Raw genomic sequence first — 15,718 nt, forward strand, 5'->3', positions numbered from 1 at the left:
CATCCCATAGTTAGTGACCACAGGTGGTATCCTATCAAATACACATTAATAAGAGTGTATTTTCATCCCTAGGAGTGGATATTTATGCACGTAACACCAATAAACCAAACGCTGAGGGCCAAAGTCACCACTGACCTATGTGTCTGCAACTCTTTCAGTTGGTGAGCTCTTTGAGACAAAGACCACGTACTTCTGTCTTGTAGAGCACTAAGCACACTTAATCAATTAGAATAGTGTTAAATGGTAACAGTTCTTATGGCCCCTGACTTACCTCATTTCTTCCTCCTCTTGCGATTCATCATCTTCCTCTTGTTCCTCCTCATAATCCTCTTCCTCACTTTGTCCCACTTCCTCATAGTAAGTCTCTTCCTCCTCTTCTTCAAACTGTTCTGAAGCCTCTTCATCACTTTCCATAGAAGGTCTCTGCCTAGAGGAGAGGCGTCTAGAACGTTGTTTTGGTCGGCACTCTGGACAAAACCAGTCTCCTTCAGGAATGGCCTGGTAATATACAAATATGCATTAGTGAGGTGCCATCGGTCTTAAGCCTTACCTGAATTCTGGATTTTCAAAAGCTTTTTCTTCAGACACCTTGAGCTTGGGCCTGATACAGTAGATATGATAACCTCGATCACAGCCATCACAGAGCACCATGCTTTCCGCGTCACCTTTCTTTCGGCACATCTTACAGCGAGCATTTAGAATGGACTTAGACCAGATAATGCTTCGATCCAATGTGGAGAGATGTAGAAAGACTTGAGACAGGCTGCCAGAAGAAAGAAGAGATTCTCTCCAGCGGTCCAGGACTGTTTTATATGAACGTCCACCATCACTGGCATCTTGTATTACAGGAAGGAAACAGAAATTACTTATACAAACATCCAGGTTCACTCTAGACTGAAGATTCTGTGTATCTGAACTGCTACTCATGGGTAAAGGCTACTTTTCATGTGATAAAATAGGAAGCAGCACCCAAGGAGCATTCCCATTCATTTCTTAACCCTTCAGTGTCAGGGATTTCCTGGCTTACATCCTGGCACAAGAGTTTAGTGCAAACCTGTGAACAATGAAGTTTCACCTTTGGATTTCACCCTTGAACACCAAGCTGATGTCAACACATGATGTGACTTTTCATGTCAAGTGTCTTGCTTTGGTGTCAGATTTGAAATCCAAGAGATTCTTAAACCAAAAGAATGAAAATTCTCCAACACACAGGCACTAAATAAATTAAAAGTAACTGGAAATACTTTTTTTTTTTTTGTTTAAACCCAGATAGTTACAGGTCAAAGAGGAAGTAAAAAAAGTTACTGCAGTTGCTCAGCACTGATGTTTATACAGCAACTCCGTTTTCTCATTAAAAAAACCCTAAATCACGAACCCCAAATTTGAAAAAATAAAGTAAGTAAATACAAGTTGCATGGTCCTATACTGCAGGAAGAAGAGAGAATCAGCCAGATGGACAGCACTCATGTTTTTTCCAAAAAAAAAAAAAAAAAAAAAAAAAAAAACCCACCCAGATATACCACAGATCCCAGGCCCCGCAACGTTCCCCTTTACAATTCTTTCTGTGGAAGACCTATAAATTGTGGCTTTTGGAAGAGTTCAGAGTGGGTAAGAAAAAAGTTATGTCCTACTTGGCTGCTTCTTCCCTACAGGTGCAGTAGAGGTGAGGTCTGAATCTGTCCCTGAGATTTTAAATGACCAACAAGCTGTCTGGAAATTTATGCAAACTACATTGTCAGAAGACTGCTCTGCTACTGTTACGAAGCGTCATGTCAACACAGACAAGTGGATCTGTCTAGACGAGTGCCATAGTGGAAGAATTGTTAGCCAATAACCTAGAACAGGAAGGAAGGCAATGTATATGGTTATCCAGGATTACGTCTGTTAGTTGGTGGTCCACTAACAACGATAAACTTCCTGATAATGAAGATTAACATTGCTGCTGCTAAAAAAGAAGCAAGCTCCTCCCCAGTGTTGAAAGAAGCAGTCTGGAAAACTGTAAGCAGAGCAAAGCCAGTATGTCACTACCAAAGTGCATGATTATGCCACCTACATTGCCAGTCACGGAGTGGCTACAGGAATGGTCTGCAGTTCAGCTGCTGGCAAAGCACCTTCTCCCCAGGGACAGAAGTCCCAACCGTACCCTCTCATTTACTAGGTCATGTCGAGGTTAAGTGTTCTTCATCCAAGGCCCTCCCTTTCTTCCCACCCAGCATCCGGTACTAGAGTGTGGCTCCTCCTAGCACTGCCTATATTTATGTTAAACTTCCAGTTTAGACACTGGTTGTGAGAAAAGGCAGAAACAAAAGCCCTGCAATGACTATACAAATATAGAAAGAGAGACTCTCTCGCACCCAGTGAGGAGACAGAAAGAGTTTAGGATAGGGAAGCTGGGCAAAAGACCTGAGGTTTTGGCAAATCTGAATCTACCTCTATTTATTATTTAAAATTCAACAGAGAGGAAGGTTATTTTTGTGATTAAAGCAGTGGTTAAAAGGACTCGAGATCTGAGTTCAGTGCCCAGCTCTGCCACAGATTTCGTGTGACCAGTTAAGTCATTTTTATCATAGAGTCCCAGTTCCCTTTGTGTAGCAGCTTTTTCCTCCTACCCTTTGTCTATTCAGATTGTCAACTCTTTGGGGAAAAAGGATATTCTTTTCCTATGCCTTTACAGAGAAAGTGTGGGACCTCCTGAGCTCAGTTGAGGCCATTAGGTCCAACTGCACTAAATAACTTGTTTGATAAATCCATATTGTCACATGTCAGTAACAATGTGTTCAGGGAACAGTTTTCTATTTCAAAAAGTTTCAAGGAAGGGTTCCTATGTAATCATATTATGTTGTAGATTTTTGTGTCGCTCAGACAGTAAAAAATAAACTAACAAGTTTTGCTTCTATGAACTTGTACAGATTTCTACATCAAAATCCTTCTGACTCTGACTTCCTTCTGACTCTGCCAAAAAAGTAAAACATTTTGCCCTTAAAATTATTTTTATTTTTACCTCAAGCACCATTTAGATGTGCAGGAAGAAATAGTCTTACGATTTTAGAGCTCTACTCCCTCATTCTATGCAAGAGACTATAGAATTATCAACACGTCAAGAAAAAAAAGTGACAAAATATTTCAATTTTTTCTAACTCTTAAAAATACAGAACATTTTTTAAATTTACCATCTTTCTGACTAGACTGGTCTTCCTCCCTCTTCCTCTTTTTATCCCCCCTTTGGTTCCTTTTATTATCTTCTGCATCACCTAATGTTAAATTTGTAAAGTTATTTCAAGCAACTTTTTAATTAAAGTTGAAAACCACTGTTCTACCATAAGGGGAAAGCTTATCAGACAGAACTTTCTCGGGGGCTGGTCTGAGACTGTGAAGCATCACAAACCTCACCAACTTCTGCTCCAAGCATAAGGTACACTTCTTTGACCTTGCCAATTTTAACACACATTTTTTAACACACAAGAGGAAGCTTTCATTTTCAGATCTTTCAATACAGAATTTTTGCAAGCCCAACTGTGTACAACAGAAGGGACCACCACCCTTCTCTGGTACTGGAATTCTCTCTAGTATTTTTGGGTTAATTTTGTCCATATGCTGGACCAACAACAACAAAACAACAAATTTTTGTACAAGTCCCATCACTGCACAACAGCCGATATATAATGCAGTGTAGCTTCAAAACCAATTTGTTGTTTAATCTAGCTGCCAAACTGAAAGATGAGCAACTAACAAGCAATCTGCCGAGCACTCCTATAGATGGTACTGTTTCCTGCATTTCCTAAATTCCCCTTTGAATTTTGTTACTCTGTCAGTCACTCTGTGCTGCTCCACTTGTGTGTTGTGTGCCTACTGCCGATCTCAATTTTCTATAATCAGTGGTAGAGTTCTCTTTGCAGCCTGGTGCACACATTGAACACAAAAGAACAGAGTTGAGCATCTGGTCATTCAACTTCTGTGCCAGTTTCCTTTGTCTACTGTACACCCTGGAGGCTGCAAGAAGTAAAACTGGCAGTAATCATAGTAAATTTCACTCTGAAATTCCTTCAGTGCTCATAAAGCACTATGGATGGGAGAGTAGAAGAGGCAGAAATTGAGCCAAGGGTAAAAACTGTTTTCAAATGTGGCTCCAATTCCTAATGAGAACAGGAACTAAAACAAAGGGGAAGATAAGAGCAGGGAAATGGAAAGAAGAAATGGCAAGAGGGAAAACAAAAAAAGTGAAGGGATTCTACTGTAACTTTTGTTTGTTTTAGAAGAATGGAGGGGTCCTATTCTTACAAAAAGTTCACCCCAGGAAGCTCTCCTGTACATAAAGCTCCACGACTTCCAGCATTTTTACCATCAAAACTAATTAAACCTGCTGAAATGGAGCTCAAATAACCAACCTTTTCAAGAGATAATTCAATCTTAGTTATTTGATTGCATTTTCCCTTTATTCTTTTAGACCTGGCCCTACAAACCAGGCTTGTTTTATCTTCTTAAAGCAGTGTTAGCTTTTTTTTCCTTTTTTCCTGGTTAGAATTCTTTAAAAAATGAGCAGGCTATGTTCTAGAACATCTTAGCTTGGTTTATGTATAAAGTAACTGCAACAAAATGACTTTTCTGTGCACAAGGGCCACCTGACCAAAAATACCAAGTGGCCCTGTGTCTTGGGGGTTGACAAGAAAGCTTGTGGAGTAAAATATAGCATCACTTTGCCAAGGCAGACTCTGATACAGAATTCGGTGAGATTGGTTGGTGTACACAATTTCTGTGCCAGTATAAACTATTTCAGTTGGGGGGGAAGGGGTGTTGCTGTAATATAGTTAGAACAGTATAATTAAAGCAGTACAATTTCCCTCTCCCTCCTGCCCGGTGTGGATGCAATTATACCAAATATAAAAAGGTGCCTTATATTAGTACAATATATTCCCCTTCCCTGCATGGAAATAAGCTATACTGGCATAATAGTTCCATACTGGGGTGGTGTGGGGTCTGTAGTGCTTTAACAATACCAGTTTAGTTAAATCAGTATGGCTACTGTTTTAAGTTGGCACGGTCTTGAAAGGAGAAGTAAGGACATAGGAGATTTAAGGCCTGCCACTTAGACAAGCCTGCTATCCTACAACACTATTAGATTTCTTTGTAAGACAACAGAACAAACCTCTATGAAATCACGATTCCTACCCTCTTCCCCCCAAAAATCTAACCATTAGGACTATGGAAAACTGGGAACAAAGAAAATAGAATATTTAAGTAATCTATAAAGTGGACTCTCAAATGTATATGGGACTAAAGCTGAGCAAAAATTTTTGGTCAGATAGTTTTTGCTGAAAAATGCCATTTCAGGGCAAATAAATTATTCATAAATTTGACAAGTGGTTTTGGCTAAATCTAAAAAAAAAAAAAAAAAATTACCAAACACCATTGACATTTTCAAAATGAAATTTTTTGATTTTTCATTTCAAAAACATGTTTTGTTTAAAAATTTACGCCGTTAATTTTAAAAAACCCACCCAAAAAATGTAACACTGAATGGAAAAAAATGTGGGGCGGGGGGGGGGGGGAGAGAAGAGGAGGTTTGGATCGATCAAACAAACAATGTTTGATCCAAAACACTTAACAAAATTATGCTTCTCATTGGGAAAAGTCCTTACAAGCAATAAGGCTGCAGAACTAAAAAGTATTTAGCTTAATTTCGGTAACTAGGCACTTCAGTTTTTTTCCTAAAATTTCTAAGGAACAATTTAGAAGATAAATTACTTTAACAGGGATTCTCTGAAGAAGGAAAAGACTATGATAAAGCAACAAACAAACAAAAAAAAAAGGGGAGGGGGGGAAAATCTATGAAAATGTTGTGATTTGCCAAGTAGGATAAGCTTGTTTATGTGTTTGTATCACCTTTGTATTGTGAGTTATAGATATGTATGGTATATCTGTATTTCAAACTTGTGCTGTACATCTGGGTGATATCCCCAGACAGACTGGCATCAGCACTGCCTAACCTGTTCAATGGCCCATCGAGGGTCATCAACTGTACAATGAACCCATTGAAAAGAACCAGGGAATACACCTTATGAGTCAGGAAGGCATGTGATATGCCTATGGACAGAGAACTTTAAGGCTTTTCCATGCCATGTGCTGGGCAGCTTGTGTTTGGGACAAAGGAGTAACAAGCCACATAGCAAAAAAGACTATAGAAGGCAGCTGTATCATCTCTATTTGGTCTTCATTCCCGCTTCTTACCTCTGGAGTAACAAACTGAAGCTCTGAACAAAGGACTGAATGACCCCATCCAAGCTGGGGATGTGTTCCAGAGGGACTTTCAAGCCAGTAAACTCACCAAATACTCCTAAGAACTTGACATATGGACTTTGAAATCTCTGTATGTATCTGACTGCTTTATCATTTAACAACTCTCTTCTTGGTCTCTCCAAGGTTTATAATAAACCTTTAGTTTTAGATGCTAAAGGATTGGCTGGCAGTGTGGTATTTTGGATAAGATCCAACCTAATATTGACCTGGCAATGTGGCTGGCCCTTTGGGGTTCAGAAGAACATTTTGTATAGAGAGCAGAGTTTTTTAAATAACTTCTCACTGTACTGGACATAGGTGCTGACTGGGAGCCAGAGTACTGGAATGTAACAAGGAGGCTGTGCGATTTGTTTTTTTAGCTTCTTGATAACCAGTGTGGGGGATCAAAACTACAGTTTGTGACTGGTTGATGAGTTTAACTTCAGTGTTAACCACCTGTTTTTCCGCTCTCCCTTTTGCATCCTGTCCTGATCTTGGCATTTTCAGTGAGGGCTACCCCAAGCAAGTTGTCTTGTCCAAGGTGTTCTACACTTTATACTACAAGCTTTTTGGTCAAATTCCCTAGAGGACACACGAGAGGCCACATGGCCCAAGAGCAGAAACTATAGAAAGTATTTGGGGAACTTGAACATTCCCCAGTGTTCCACAGATGCACAGCAATAATTGCTGTAAAATAACCACTTCTTGAATATTTTTATTTTCACAATGTCCATGGAAAGGTGTTAGTTATGTGTTATTTTGTCCTGGTATAGTATCACCAAAACACTTCATGAAAGAAATAAAAAAAATCTGTTTCTCTTAAAAAAAATTGAATACAGAAATGAAGCTGTGGTATCAAGATTAAATGCTTACCAAGTGGTGCTTTGAGGAACCTGCGCTCGATGCCTTGCTCTATCTGAAGCAGTGCAGATGCCAAGTAATGGACCACATTATTAACTGGCTGCGGAGTGCTCGTATTTGTTGATGCAGTGCTTGGAGCTTCAGTTTTTAATCCAACAAGTCTACAATTTTTAAAAAAAGTTAATAGGATTTATAGGATTTTAAATGCTACACCATAGGTTACAAGAATTGGCCCCAGGAATTACATTACATTATATATATAAATATAAAAGACTGACAGTTGTAGGAAAAATGTTTTACTCGGTTCCCCCCTCAAATAAACAGTATAAGTTATTATAAGACTGCAGTATAGCAATGTACAACAAACCAAATACAAGAACATAAAAACTGGCCAAGCAGCTGGCTCCAGGGCCCACTGCTCAGGTGGCTCCAGGGACAGCCACACCTGTCACTGCTGGAGTGGCCCCGGGGCCAGTTGCACTGGCTTCTGCTCGGGAGGTCCCAGGGACTGCCAAGCAGCGGTCTCCCCCAGGCAGCTAGAGCAGCGGCTGCTTAGTGGCCCCCAGGTAGCTGGTGCCGCTGGCCCCGAGGCACCCCTGCAGCCCCGCAAGATTTAGTCAGGGGTATTTATAATGTAAGTCACGGGCAGGTCGGGGGGGGGCCGTGAATTTTTGTTTATTGCCAGTGACCTGTCCGTGACTTATACTATAAATACCCCGTGACTAAATCGTAGGCTTAATTATATAGCCTTTCTATTGAGCTTTTTTCCCTGCCAAATTAAGTCTGGATGCTGGTTGCCAGACAGATCAAATATGTATATATTTTGCAACATAGTACTTGACCTATTTTATTTAAACATACAAAGTAACAAACACTGTCATGCAAATACTAGAGCAAAGTTCTATAGCTCACTGGACATTAATACATTGCTTAAAAACACTGATATTTTTAATATAGAAAATGTTCGTTCACAGAATTTATCAAAAGTTATGGCAGTTAGTTTAGCAAGGTGGTGATGTGCAAAAAGTCAACCTACACAAAAATCCCATAACAGACATGGAAAACCACCATTTCAAGATTGGTAAAGAAAAGATATTTGCTATTTAAATCCCAGCTCTTACCTGTCTTTTAAAATAAACTTGGCTTGATCATCTGTTTCCATTTCTTCAGCATCCTCATTCACAGTTTTAATGATACCATTTTCCTTGTTTTCCTCATTTAGCAGCTCATACTGCCCATTTTCTAAGGCTGCTCTCCAAGATTGCCTGTCTGTAACCTGAAGAAAACATGAATGAGAGCCTGCAGACTTCTGGTTGTGCAAATAATTGTACACATTTAACTTGAATTTCAAATTAAATAAGAAGAGCGTGCAGAGTTCTTGTTCAGGCAAAAGAGTGAGCAGCACTGTTTGGTTCCTAGAAACACCACTTTCCATGAAAGACTATAATGTAATACCTTAATTGCCCCCAGTGTTCCTTGATAGATTCTGTCTTCAATGTCCAAAAGAAAGTCTCTAAGTCTCAGTTCAAGCTGCTTTTCTGCAGACATTTGAAATGTATCATGTGCATTCTGTATTCTTCCCCGCCCTGATGAAAGAGGTTTGTTGTCACTTTGAGGTTTGTCTGCAATAACCAATATGCTTTTTGTTAGGGCTTTCTATTTCTTAAGTGACCAGAAAATGCACTTTCCATAAATAGGATTATTATTAACAAAAAGTAGTAGTTCTTTAAAATACTTTCTAATAATGAGAGGTATCTCAGTATTGAGATTTTCATATCATAGTAGAATCTAACCCAAACCAGGATCAAATATCTACATACCCAAAGAAAGATGGATATTAACATCCAGACCGCCCCAAAGCAAGCAGATTAAAGGGATATTGTTTATTTAAAAATCACATGCCTATCTTAAAAGCGTTTACCTACCACTTTAACAAGTAACAGCCAGTAGTCTCTGACATTACTAACTCATTTTTCACATTGTCTAGATGTTAAGTTGACACTGTCCCTTTAAAAAAGTCAAATGAAAGAATGGGATAATAAAAGCTTTAAGATATGAAAAGAAATGTCAAACAGCACATTATAATAATAAGAGAAGTTAAATATATGCCAAACACTGGAAGGCACAAAAAAGTTGACAGCACATTCAAAGATTAAAACCATAGTTTGTAAAAGCATCATGGATGGCAAAAGCCTTTGTTCACGGGCTGGGGTGGGAGCGTGCTGAGGAGAGAAGTACACAAAACTAGAAGGCAGTCAGTCAAGAATGAACTGACAGAAGCGGTTGGTAATGGTAACTCCTCGATTTTTTTTTTTTGCGTGGGGGTGGGGGGAGGAGAGGGATTTCTATAGGGATGCAAAAGTCGATACAATCTTATCAGTTTTGGTTAACAGTTAACAAATTAAACTTTGCTGCCAGCCGGAGCCCAGGACTCCACTGCCGCCCCAGGCGTGGGGGCTGGCAACTGGGGTCCCATGTAATAGCACTCCTAGTTCCCCGGTTAAAGGTTTAACTGTGTAACCGATAAAATTTTAATCGGATACAGAGTTACTTTTTTTAACCACTATTTACATCCCTAGATTTCTATTACTCTCATTTGCAAGTAATGAAACAATTTCTATACATCTCCACCAGGTACTATTACTCTAAGGTGTGTGTGGATGCTTCTCTTTTTGGCTTAGGCCTTGTGCATGAATCAAATGGCAGCTCGTGATTTGCAAAGAGAGGATATTGCAAAAGTTGATAGGTACTGGAGAAACATTTTAAATTAAGGGTTATCGGGTTCTATTCTTATTTTTAAGCCAGTTGTGTGGTTGGGAAGGGGGAAGGAAGGAGGAAAACAATGAGCTGCTGCCTATAGCATTTAAAAGTAATACCTTGGTAGTATTTTAAATAATTTACAACATATTGTTGATCCATTCAACTGTAGGAAATGGGGGAGTTGCTAAGTTCTGTTACAATGGAATTCCAACCAAAAGTAAAATTACCATGGCTATATATCATCACTGCAGCACAATTTACAAATGTTTACCACAGAATTCGTTCCTTTGCTGAATAAACTGGACCAGAGTTCCTGTCCAGAGTACATGGTTTTATCATTAGCAGTAACGGGGAAAGAGGTGGAGTTTTTACACATTTATACTATAGTTTTTTCTCTGTTTGTAAATGAAAACCTAAAACATACCCAAGGAAATAAATGTGTGTGTGTGAGACCCCAACATCCATTTATATCAGGGGCACCTCTCACATGGACATTAGCTAGATGAGGCACACATCTATTTATATGGCCCTTGTTACAAAAGAGTCATCTAAAGATTTAAAAAAAAAAAAAAAAAAAGCTTCTAACCCTCATGTCTGCAGAGGCAACCTTCCAAAGGAAGGCAAAACAATGAGTCTCCAGATGGCCTGAAACAACAACCACCCGATGGTGTTAATTCCCTTACCCCCTATTAATTTGAGTGTCAATTCCAAAGTCCAACAGTTACGTTTCACTGGTAACATTAGCTATTCTTTCATTTTAGCAGATGTAATGGAGGTAGGAGGTGGGAGTAAAGTCCATAATGCTTGGAACTGGGAGTTGATGCAGCGAAGAAAATGCAGAGGGAAAAAAAACAGAGGACACACACAAAGACAAAGAAAAAGGAAAGAAAAAGGAAGACAAACACAAGTATGTAAGTAGCTCTGACCAGAAAGGGAACATATTTTCCTTAGAGTGAAGAATGTGACAAGATACTAAACAAAGTTTAATTACTATATAAAGGCTCTGTTTTCCCTCTGCTCTCTTTGCAAACCTCCACTGACAACAGTGGGAGATCAGCTTTGGATTGAAGAGAATAGAAAGTGTCCTGGATGCATTTCCTGACCCACTGACTATAATTAAACAAGGAATCCAGACCACTCCTCTGAATGAGTTTGCCACCCCTACCTAGACTGTCTCAAGAGATAGTTCACTGTGGATAACTTCACAGGAATTCTACATAATTCAAGACTTAGGCTGTAGTGTAGACTTGGCCCTAAGTTGGTATAACTTATGTTGCTCAGGGGTGTGAAAAAGCCTCCTCTCCGCCCCCAAGCAACGCAAGTTTCACACTGTCCATACTGGTGCTGTCTGCTTCTTGCTGAGGTGGAGTAATTATGCCGACGGGAGAGTGCTCTCCCATCGGCATAACGCGTCTTCACCAGATGCGCTATAGCAGCATCGGTGCAGGTACACCGATGTCGCGCTGTAATGTAGACTTGCCCTAAATGACACACTTTGAAGATACCACTGAAAGTTTCCTTTTCAGTTAAAAAATTTCTGCAAAAAACAACTTCAAACAAATTTACTACTTTTTTGAAGTATACACAAGACACAGCCTTTACTTGTATCAGTGATATGCAACTGTGTTACTGGTAGAAAAAATGAGGCTTACATATAGATATACTAAGCACAAAAAAATTGTTCAATAGTTTCAAGGAAGCTTCCAAATTTGACACACACAAAAGCAAATTTATTCTTCAGAAAAAGCTACCCTTGTAGGGAGGATGTGCCAACATGTGTATAGAAACTTCTGCACTGTTAAGCCTGTGCATGTCACACAAAGGGTAGCAGAGTTAGGTCTTTGTGCCAAATTCTTGGGAAAAAGCAATCATGCAACATATCATTGTTTACTCTATTCATATTAATCAGTTCTGCACAGGTTTTGAATTATTTCACACATCATCATATGAAAAGGCATCCCTCCAGCCAAGTCAAAGTAATAGTAGAGGACACAAGGAGAGGTGATTGTCTTCAGGAGGCAGACCAACTTGTCTTTTCTTTCAGAGCAGAAATATTGAGATATCATCAACATACTGAAAATGAACTCATGTCAGATACCAGTGTTCAGGATCTACCATCTACACCAAAGTTTTCTTTTACTTTTAAGATTCCCTTGCCTTTTTCCTAGTTATGCATGCTGTAGCTAGCTTCTTCCCAGGTGCGTATAGCTAAAGACTTTGTCAAAAGACCAACAATAGCAACTCTGATTTATGAATCAACATCGAAAAAACAGTGAAGCCACTACCCTTCCACTGAGACATCCATGCAATACATTATCCATCACAAAAATACATTGAAACCTGTTTTCTGAAAAGCAAATAGTTCAATTGCTAAGATATTTGGTAGAATTATTTAATCATTTTATAGGAGATTCTAATAAGAATGACAAGCTCTTATAATGCTACTCTGAAATCAATTGTGAAAGCAAATTAAGATCAAATACATTTGGAAGAAGTTGCCCTTTACCTGGAATATGGAATTTTTCCACAGGAAAACTGTTTAGTTGTTCATATATTCTATTTTTCTCTTGTAACAGAGTTTCTTTTAAGGCACTCTCCCTATGTCCTCGGGAATTCAGAGCCTCTAGCAGTTGATCCAGTTGTTCCCGAGAATTGTAAAAGCACCAGCGGTTTGGCTTATATACTGGTCTTGGCACCTCTACAGCAATACTGGTATATGAATCTTGGTCAATATTGGAGGTAGATTCAGATGACTTCAAAGACTCTCCAGTTTTAGTGGATACCTGAAGTTCGTTTGTGAGGAGAGACTGTATGCTATTCTGAAAGGAAGAGGGTCGTGGCAATAACATGTCTTCCGTGAGACCAGAATAGTCCTCTTCTATAAACAATCCAGGAACGGAGGGGAAAATCCAGTAGCGTCGGTACATGCGGTCACGACCCAGTGGAGAGATATTGGTGCAGGCTGTAGCATTCTGAATCTTTTCTATAAGTTCCTTCTCTTTCTTTTGTTGCTCCCATTTTAAAGCTTCTTCCTCCTCAGCAGTAAGAGGTTCACTCTTTTCACAAGAAGTCTCGTCTTGCCTCGTAAATTCCTTAAGTTCATTTTGCCCTCTCTTACCTAAAAATGAAAGGAAGAAAACTGATAGTACTGTACTTGTAACCTCTGTCATTAGCTTAGATCAGTGGTCACCAACCCGTCAATCGCTATCGATAGGCTGATCCTGGGGACTCTCCCAGTCGATTGCAATCTCTGGTGCTGTAGCAGGGCTGCCGCTAAGGCAGGCTCCCTGCCTGCTGTGGCTCCACACCACTCCTGGAAGTGGCCAGCACGCCCCTGCAGATAAGGGGAGTGGGCAGGGGTCTCCATGTGCTGCGCCTGCCTGCAAACACCGCCCCCACAGCTCCCATTGGCTGGGAATGAGGAACTGTGGCCAATGGGAGATTTAAGGGCCGTGCCTGCAGAGAGAGGCAGCGCACAGAGCCATGTGCCCCCCCTCCCCCTCCCCCTCCCAGGAGCTGGGCCCTTTCTTGGAGCAGTGTGGGGCCAGGGCAGGCAGGGAGCCTGCCTTAGCCTCGCTGCCCGGGAGCCACCCGTGCTAAGTGCTGCCCGGACCGGAGGCCGCACCCCAACCCTGATCCCCCTCCTGCACTCCAACCCCCTGCCCCAGCTGACCCCCTCCCAGAGCCAGCACCCTCTCCTGCACCCCAGCCCAGAGCCCCCTCCTGCACCCAAACACCCCCCCAGAGCTTGCACCCCTTACCCCCCCGCCCCAGACTCAGCCCAGAGCCTCCTCCCACACTGCGAACGCCTTGGCCCCAGCCCAGAGCTTGCCCCGCCCCTGCCGTGAAAGTGAGTGAGGGTGGGGGAGAGCAAGCAACGGAGAGAGGGGGAGATGGAGTGAGCGGGGCGGGGCTTTGGGGAAGGGGCAGGGTAGAGGGTTGCCCTTAAATTCAAAAAGTGATCTTGGGTGAGAAAAGGTTTGAGACCACTGGCTTAGATTCTCCCACTTTCTAACAAAACTGTTGCGAATAATCAGATCACCACCACCACCACAACCACCATTGGTCAGTAGCAAGGAACAGAATCTACTTGCATGCACAGAGGAAAGGCCTGTTTAACAGTTTCTCCTTCCAGAACCTAGACCAAGTTTTATTTATTGTTCTTTATAATTATTTATGCCATTGAGAATATAAAGGTGCTACAGACAGACAATCTCTCACGATAGACCAAGTAAAATTGTTAGGATTTCACAGAGAAAACCACCACCACAAAGTTCTGTCCTTGCATTTACTGCCATGAGATCTACTTAAAAAAAAAAAAACAACAACCACCACCACCACCACCACCCAGAAACCAAACACACACTGTACACAAACAAAATTTCAATCCCAGTTAAATTACTTTATCCTGAACAAATTTTTCATATACTACCTTTATTTTCAACGTGGACTCACTGAAAACATTCCAGTATATGTTTTAATGAGTAAAATTGTAGTAAAAAGTCAAAGACCCTGCCAGCAACAGAGGCTGAGATAGTTAAATTGGAAAGAAGAACTTGATGTTGAAACAAATGACAGGGAATCTGCATTTCATTCCTGGCTTTTACATAGACTTCCTATGTAATTGTCTTCAGTTTCCTCCATTTGTAAAATGTGGATAGTAATATTTGCCTACCATATAAGCAGAATGGTATTCTAAGGCTTAATACATTAGTGTTTAAAAAAAAATTTAAAAATTTAGTTTTCGCAAACATTTGTGATGATCATATCTCAACATCCAATGGAAAGCACTACAGAATTAAAAGCATTATAAAAAGACTCAGAATTCCTATTCCCTGTATCAAAGGAGGTCCAAAATCACCACGGGGTTTCAGAAGCAAAGAGCCTCACACAAAGCCCTTGGAGGTAGAAAATGTCCATCCAAGAGGAACAGCAAAAGTTAGACAACTCTTTCTCCCCTGGAGGCCCCACAGACTGCCTGTAAGCCACAGTGTTGCATGATTCAGTGCATCTCACTTGCAGTTCCTCCTAGATGAATTCCTCGGAAGCTCCTTAGGGGGAGATTAAAGCTGTCTGCCTGGGGGTAAATCTGGGCCTGGGTGCATCAGGCCTCACACCTCCCTCCATCAATAGAGTTAATTAGTTAGGTGGTATAAATCACCTTAAAAAATACTATGGCTATTGGTTTCTTAAATTCTACAAAAGATTAAGTGCCTGAAAATGAGTCAGCCACCATTAGAGATTCATGTAGAGCCAGTCAAGTGGAGTACTAATAACTGTAACAGTTTTTCAAGCCACAGCCTATCTCCTGTCTTTCAGACAGACACAGACACACAAAACAAAGAGAGTCCAGATGGCAACCAGAGAAGACAAAGAGGAATAGAAGCACTAGAGAATATAGGACAGAGCTAAAAGAGGGATCAAACCAGCTCAATTAGTTTATTAGCTCATTTGATTTAGGTCTTTTTTCTTTACATTTACAATGAAGGCTAATGCTTTTTGAACTAGAAAAGTAAAAATTCACCTAATTGTTGGTTTATGCATACATACATACACAAATTTTTTACCTCTTCTTCCTTTTTTGTTTGGTCCTGGTTCTTCCTCATCCTCTGTCACTGTGTCCACGTCTTGTTCCTTCTGCTCAGTTTCTTTGCTCTCTGTACTAGTATCAAGGTCTTCCCGTTCCTCTTCCCTGATGGGATAGTACAACAAAAGTCCATAGTCAAAGAACTGAATGGAGCTGGCAAAGAACATACAGTACATTGCAGAATGTGCTTTACAATTAGTATTTTATTATCAAAAGTTGCCCTGTAAAGAATTGCAG

At 40.5% G+C, this 15,718-nt stretch overlaps 1 protein-coding gene and 1 long non-coding RNA gene across 4 annotated transcripts in view; one reads left to right on the forward strand and one right to left on the reverse strand.

The window, feature by feature from the left end:
* Nucleotides 1-15,718, reverse strand: part of BAZ1A (bromodomain adjacent to zinc finger domain 1A) — a 114,828-nt gene that overhangs the window by 20,923 nt on the left and 78,187 nt on the right. For 2 of the 3 annotated variants that reach the window (XM_074955849.1, XM_074955851.1), the window contains exons 16-22: nucleotides 15,462-15,586; nucleotides 12,401-13,012; nucleotides 8,590-8,756; nucleotides 8,256-8,410; nucleotides 7,147-7,295; nucleotides 589-836; nucleotides 272-498 (exon numbers count right to left, since the gene is read on the reverse strand). In XM_074955849.1, the coding sequence (XP_074811950.1) occupies nucleotides 272-498; nucleotides 589-836; nucleotides 7,147-7,295; nucleotides 8,256-8,410; nucleotides 8,590-8,756; nucleotides 12,401-13,012; nucleotides 15,462-15,586 (1,683 nt within the window). The remainder of the gene's footprint in view (nucleotides 1-271; nucleotides 499-588; nucleotides 837-7,146; nucleotides 7,296-8,255; nucleotides 8,411-8,589; nucleotides 8,757-12,400; nucleotides 13,013-15,461; nucleotides 15,587-15,718) is intronic. The other variant, XM_074955850.1, reaches the window with a different exon arrangement.
* The window catches only part of LOC141989337 (uncharacterized), a 62,050-nt gene continuing 56,431 nt past the window's right edge, over nucleotides 10,100-15,718 (forward strand). The window contains exon 1 of the long non-coding RNA XR_012639969.1: nucleotides 10,100-10,801. This is a non-coding gene — a long non-coding RNA (uncharacterized LOC141989337). The remainder of the gene's footprint in view (nucleotides 10,802-15,718) is intronic.

This window comes from Natator depressus, chromosome 6 (genome assembly GCF_965152275.1).
Source record: "Natator depressus isolate rNatDep1 chromosome 6, rNatDep2.hap1, whole genome shotgun sequence".
NCBI lineage: Eukaryota > Metazoa > Chordata > Testudines > Cheloniidae > Natator > Natator depressus.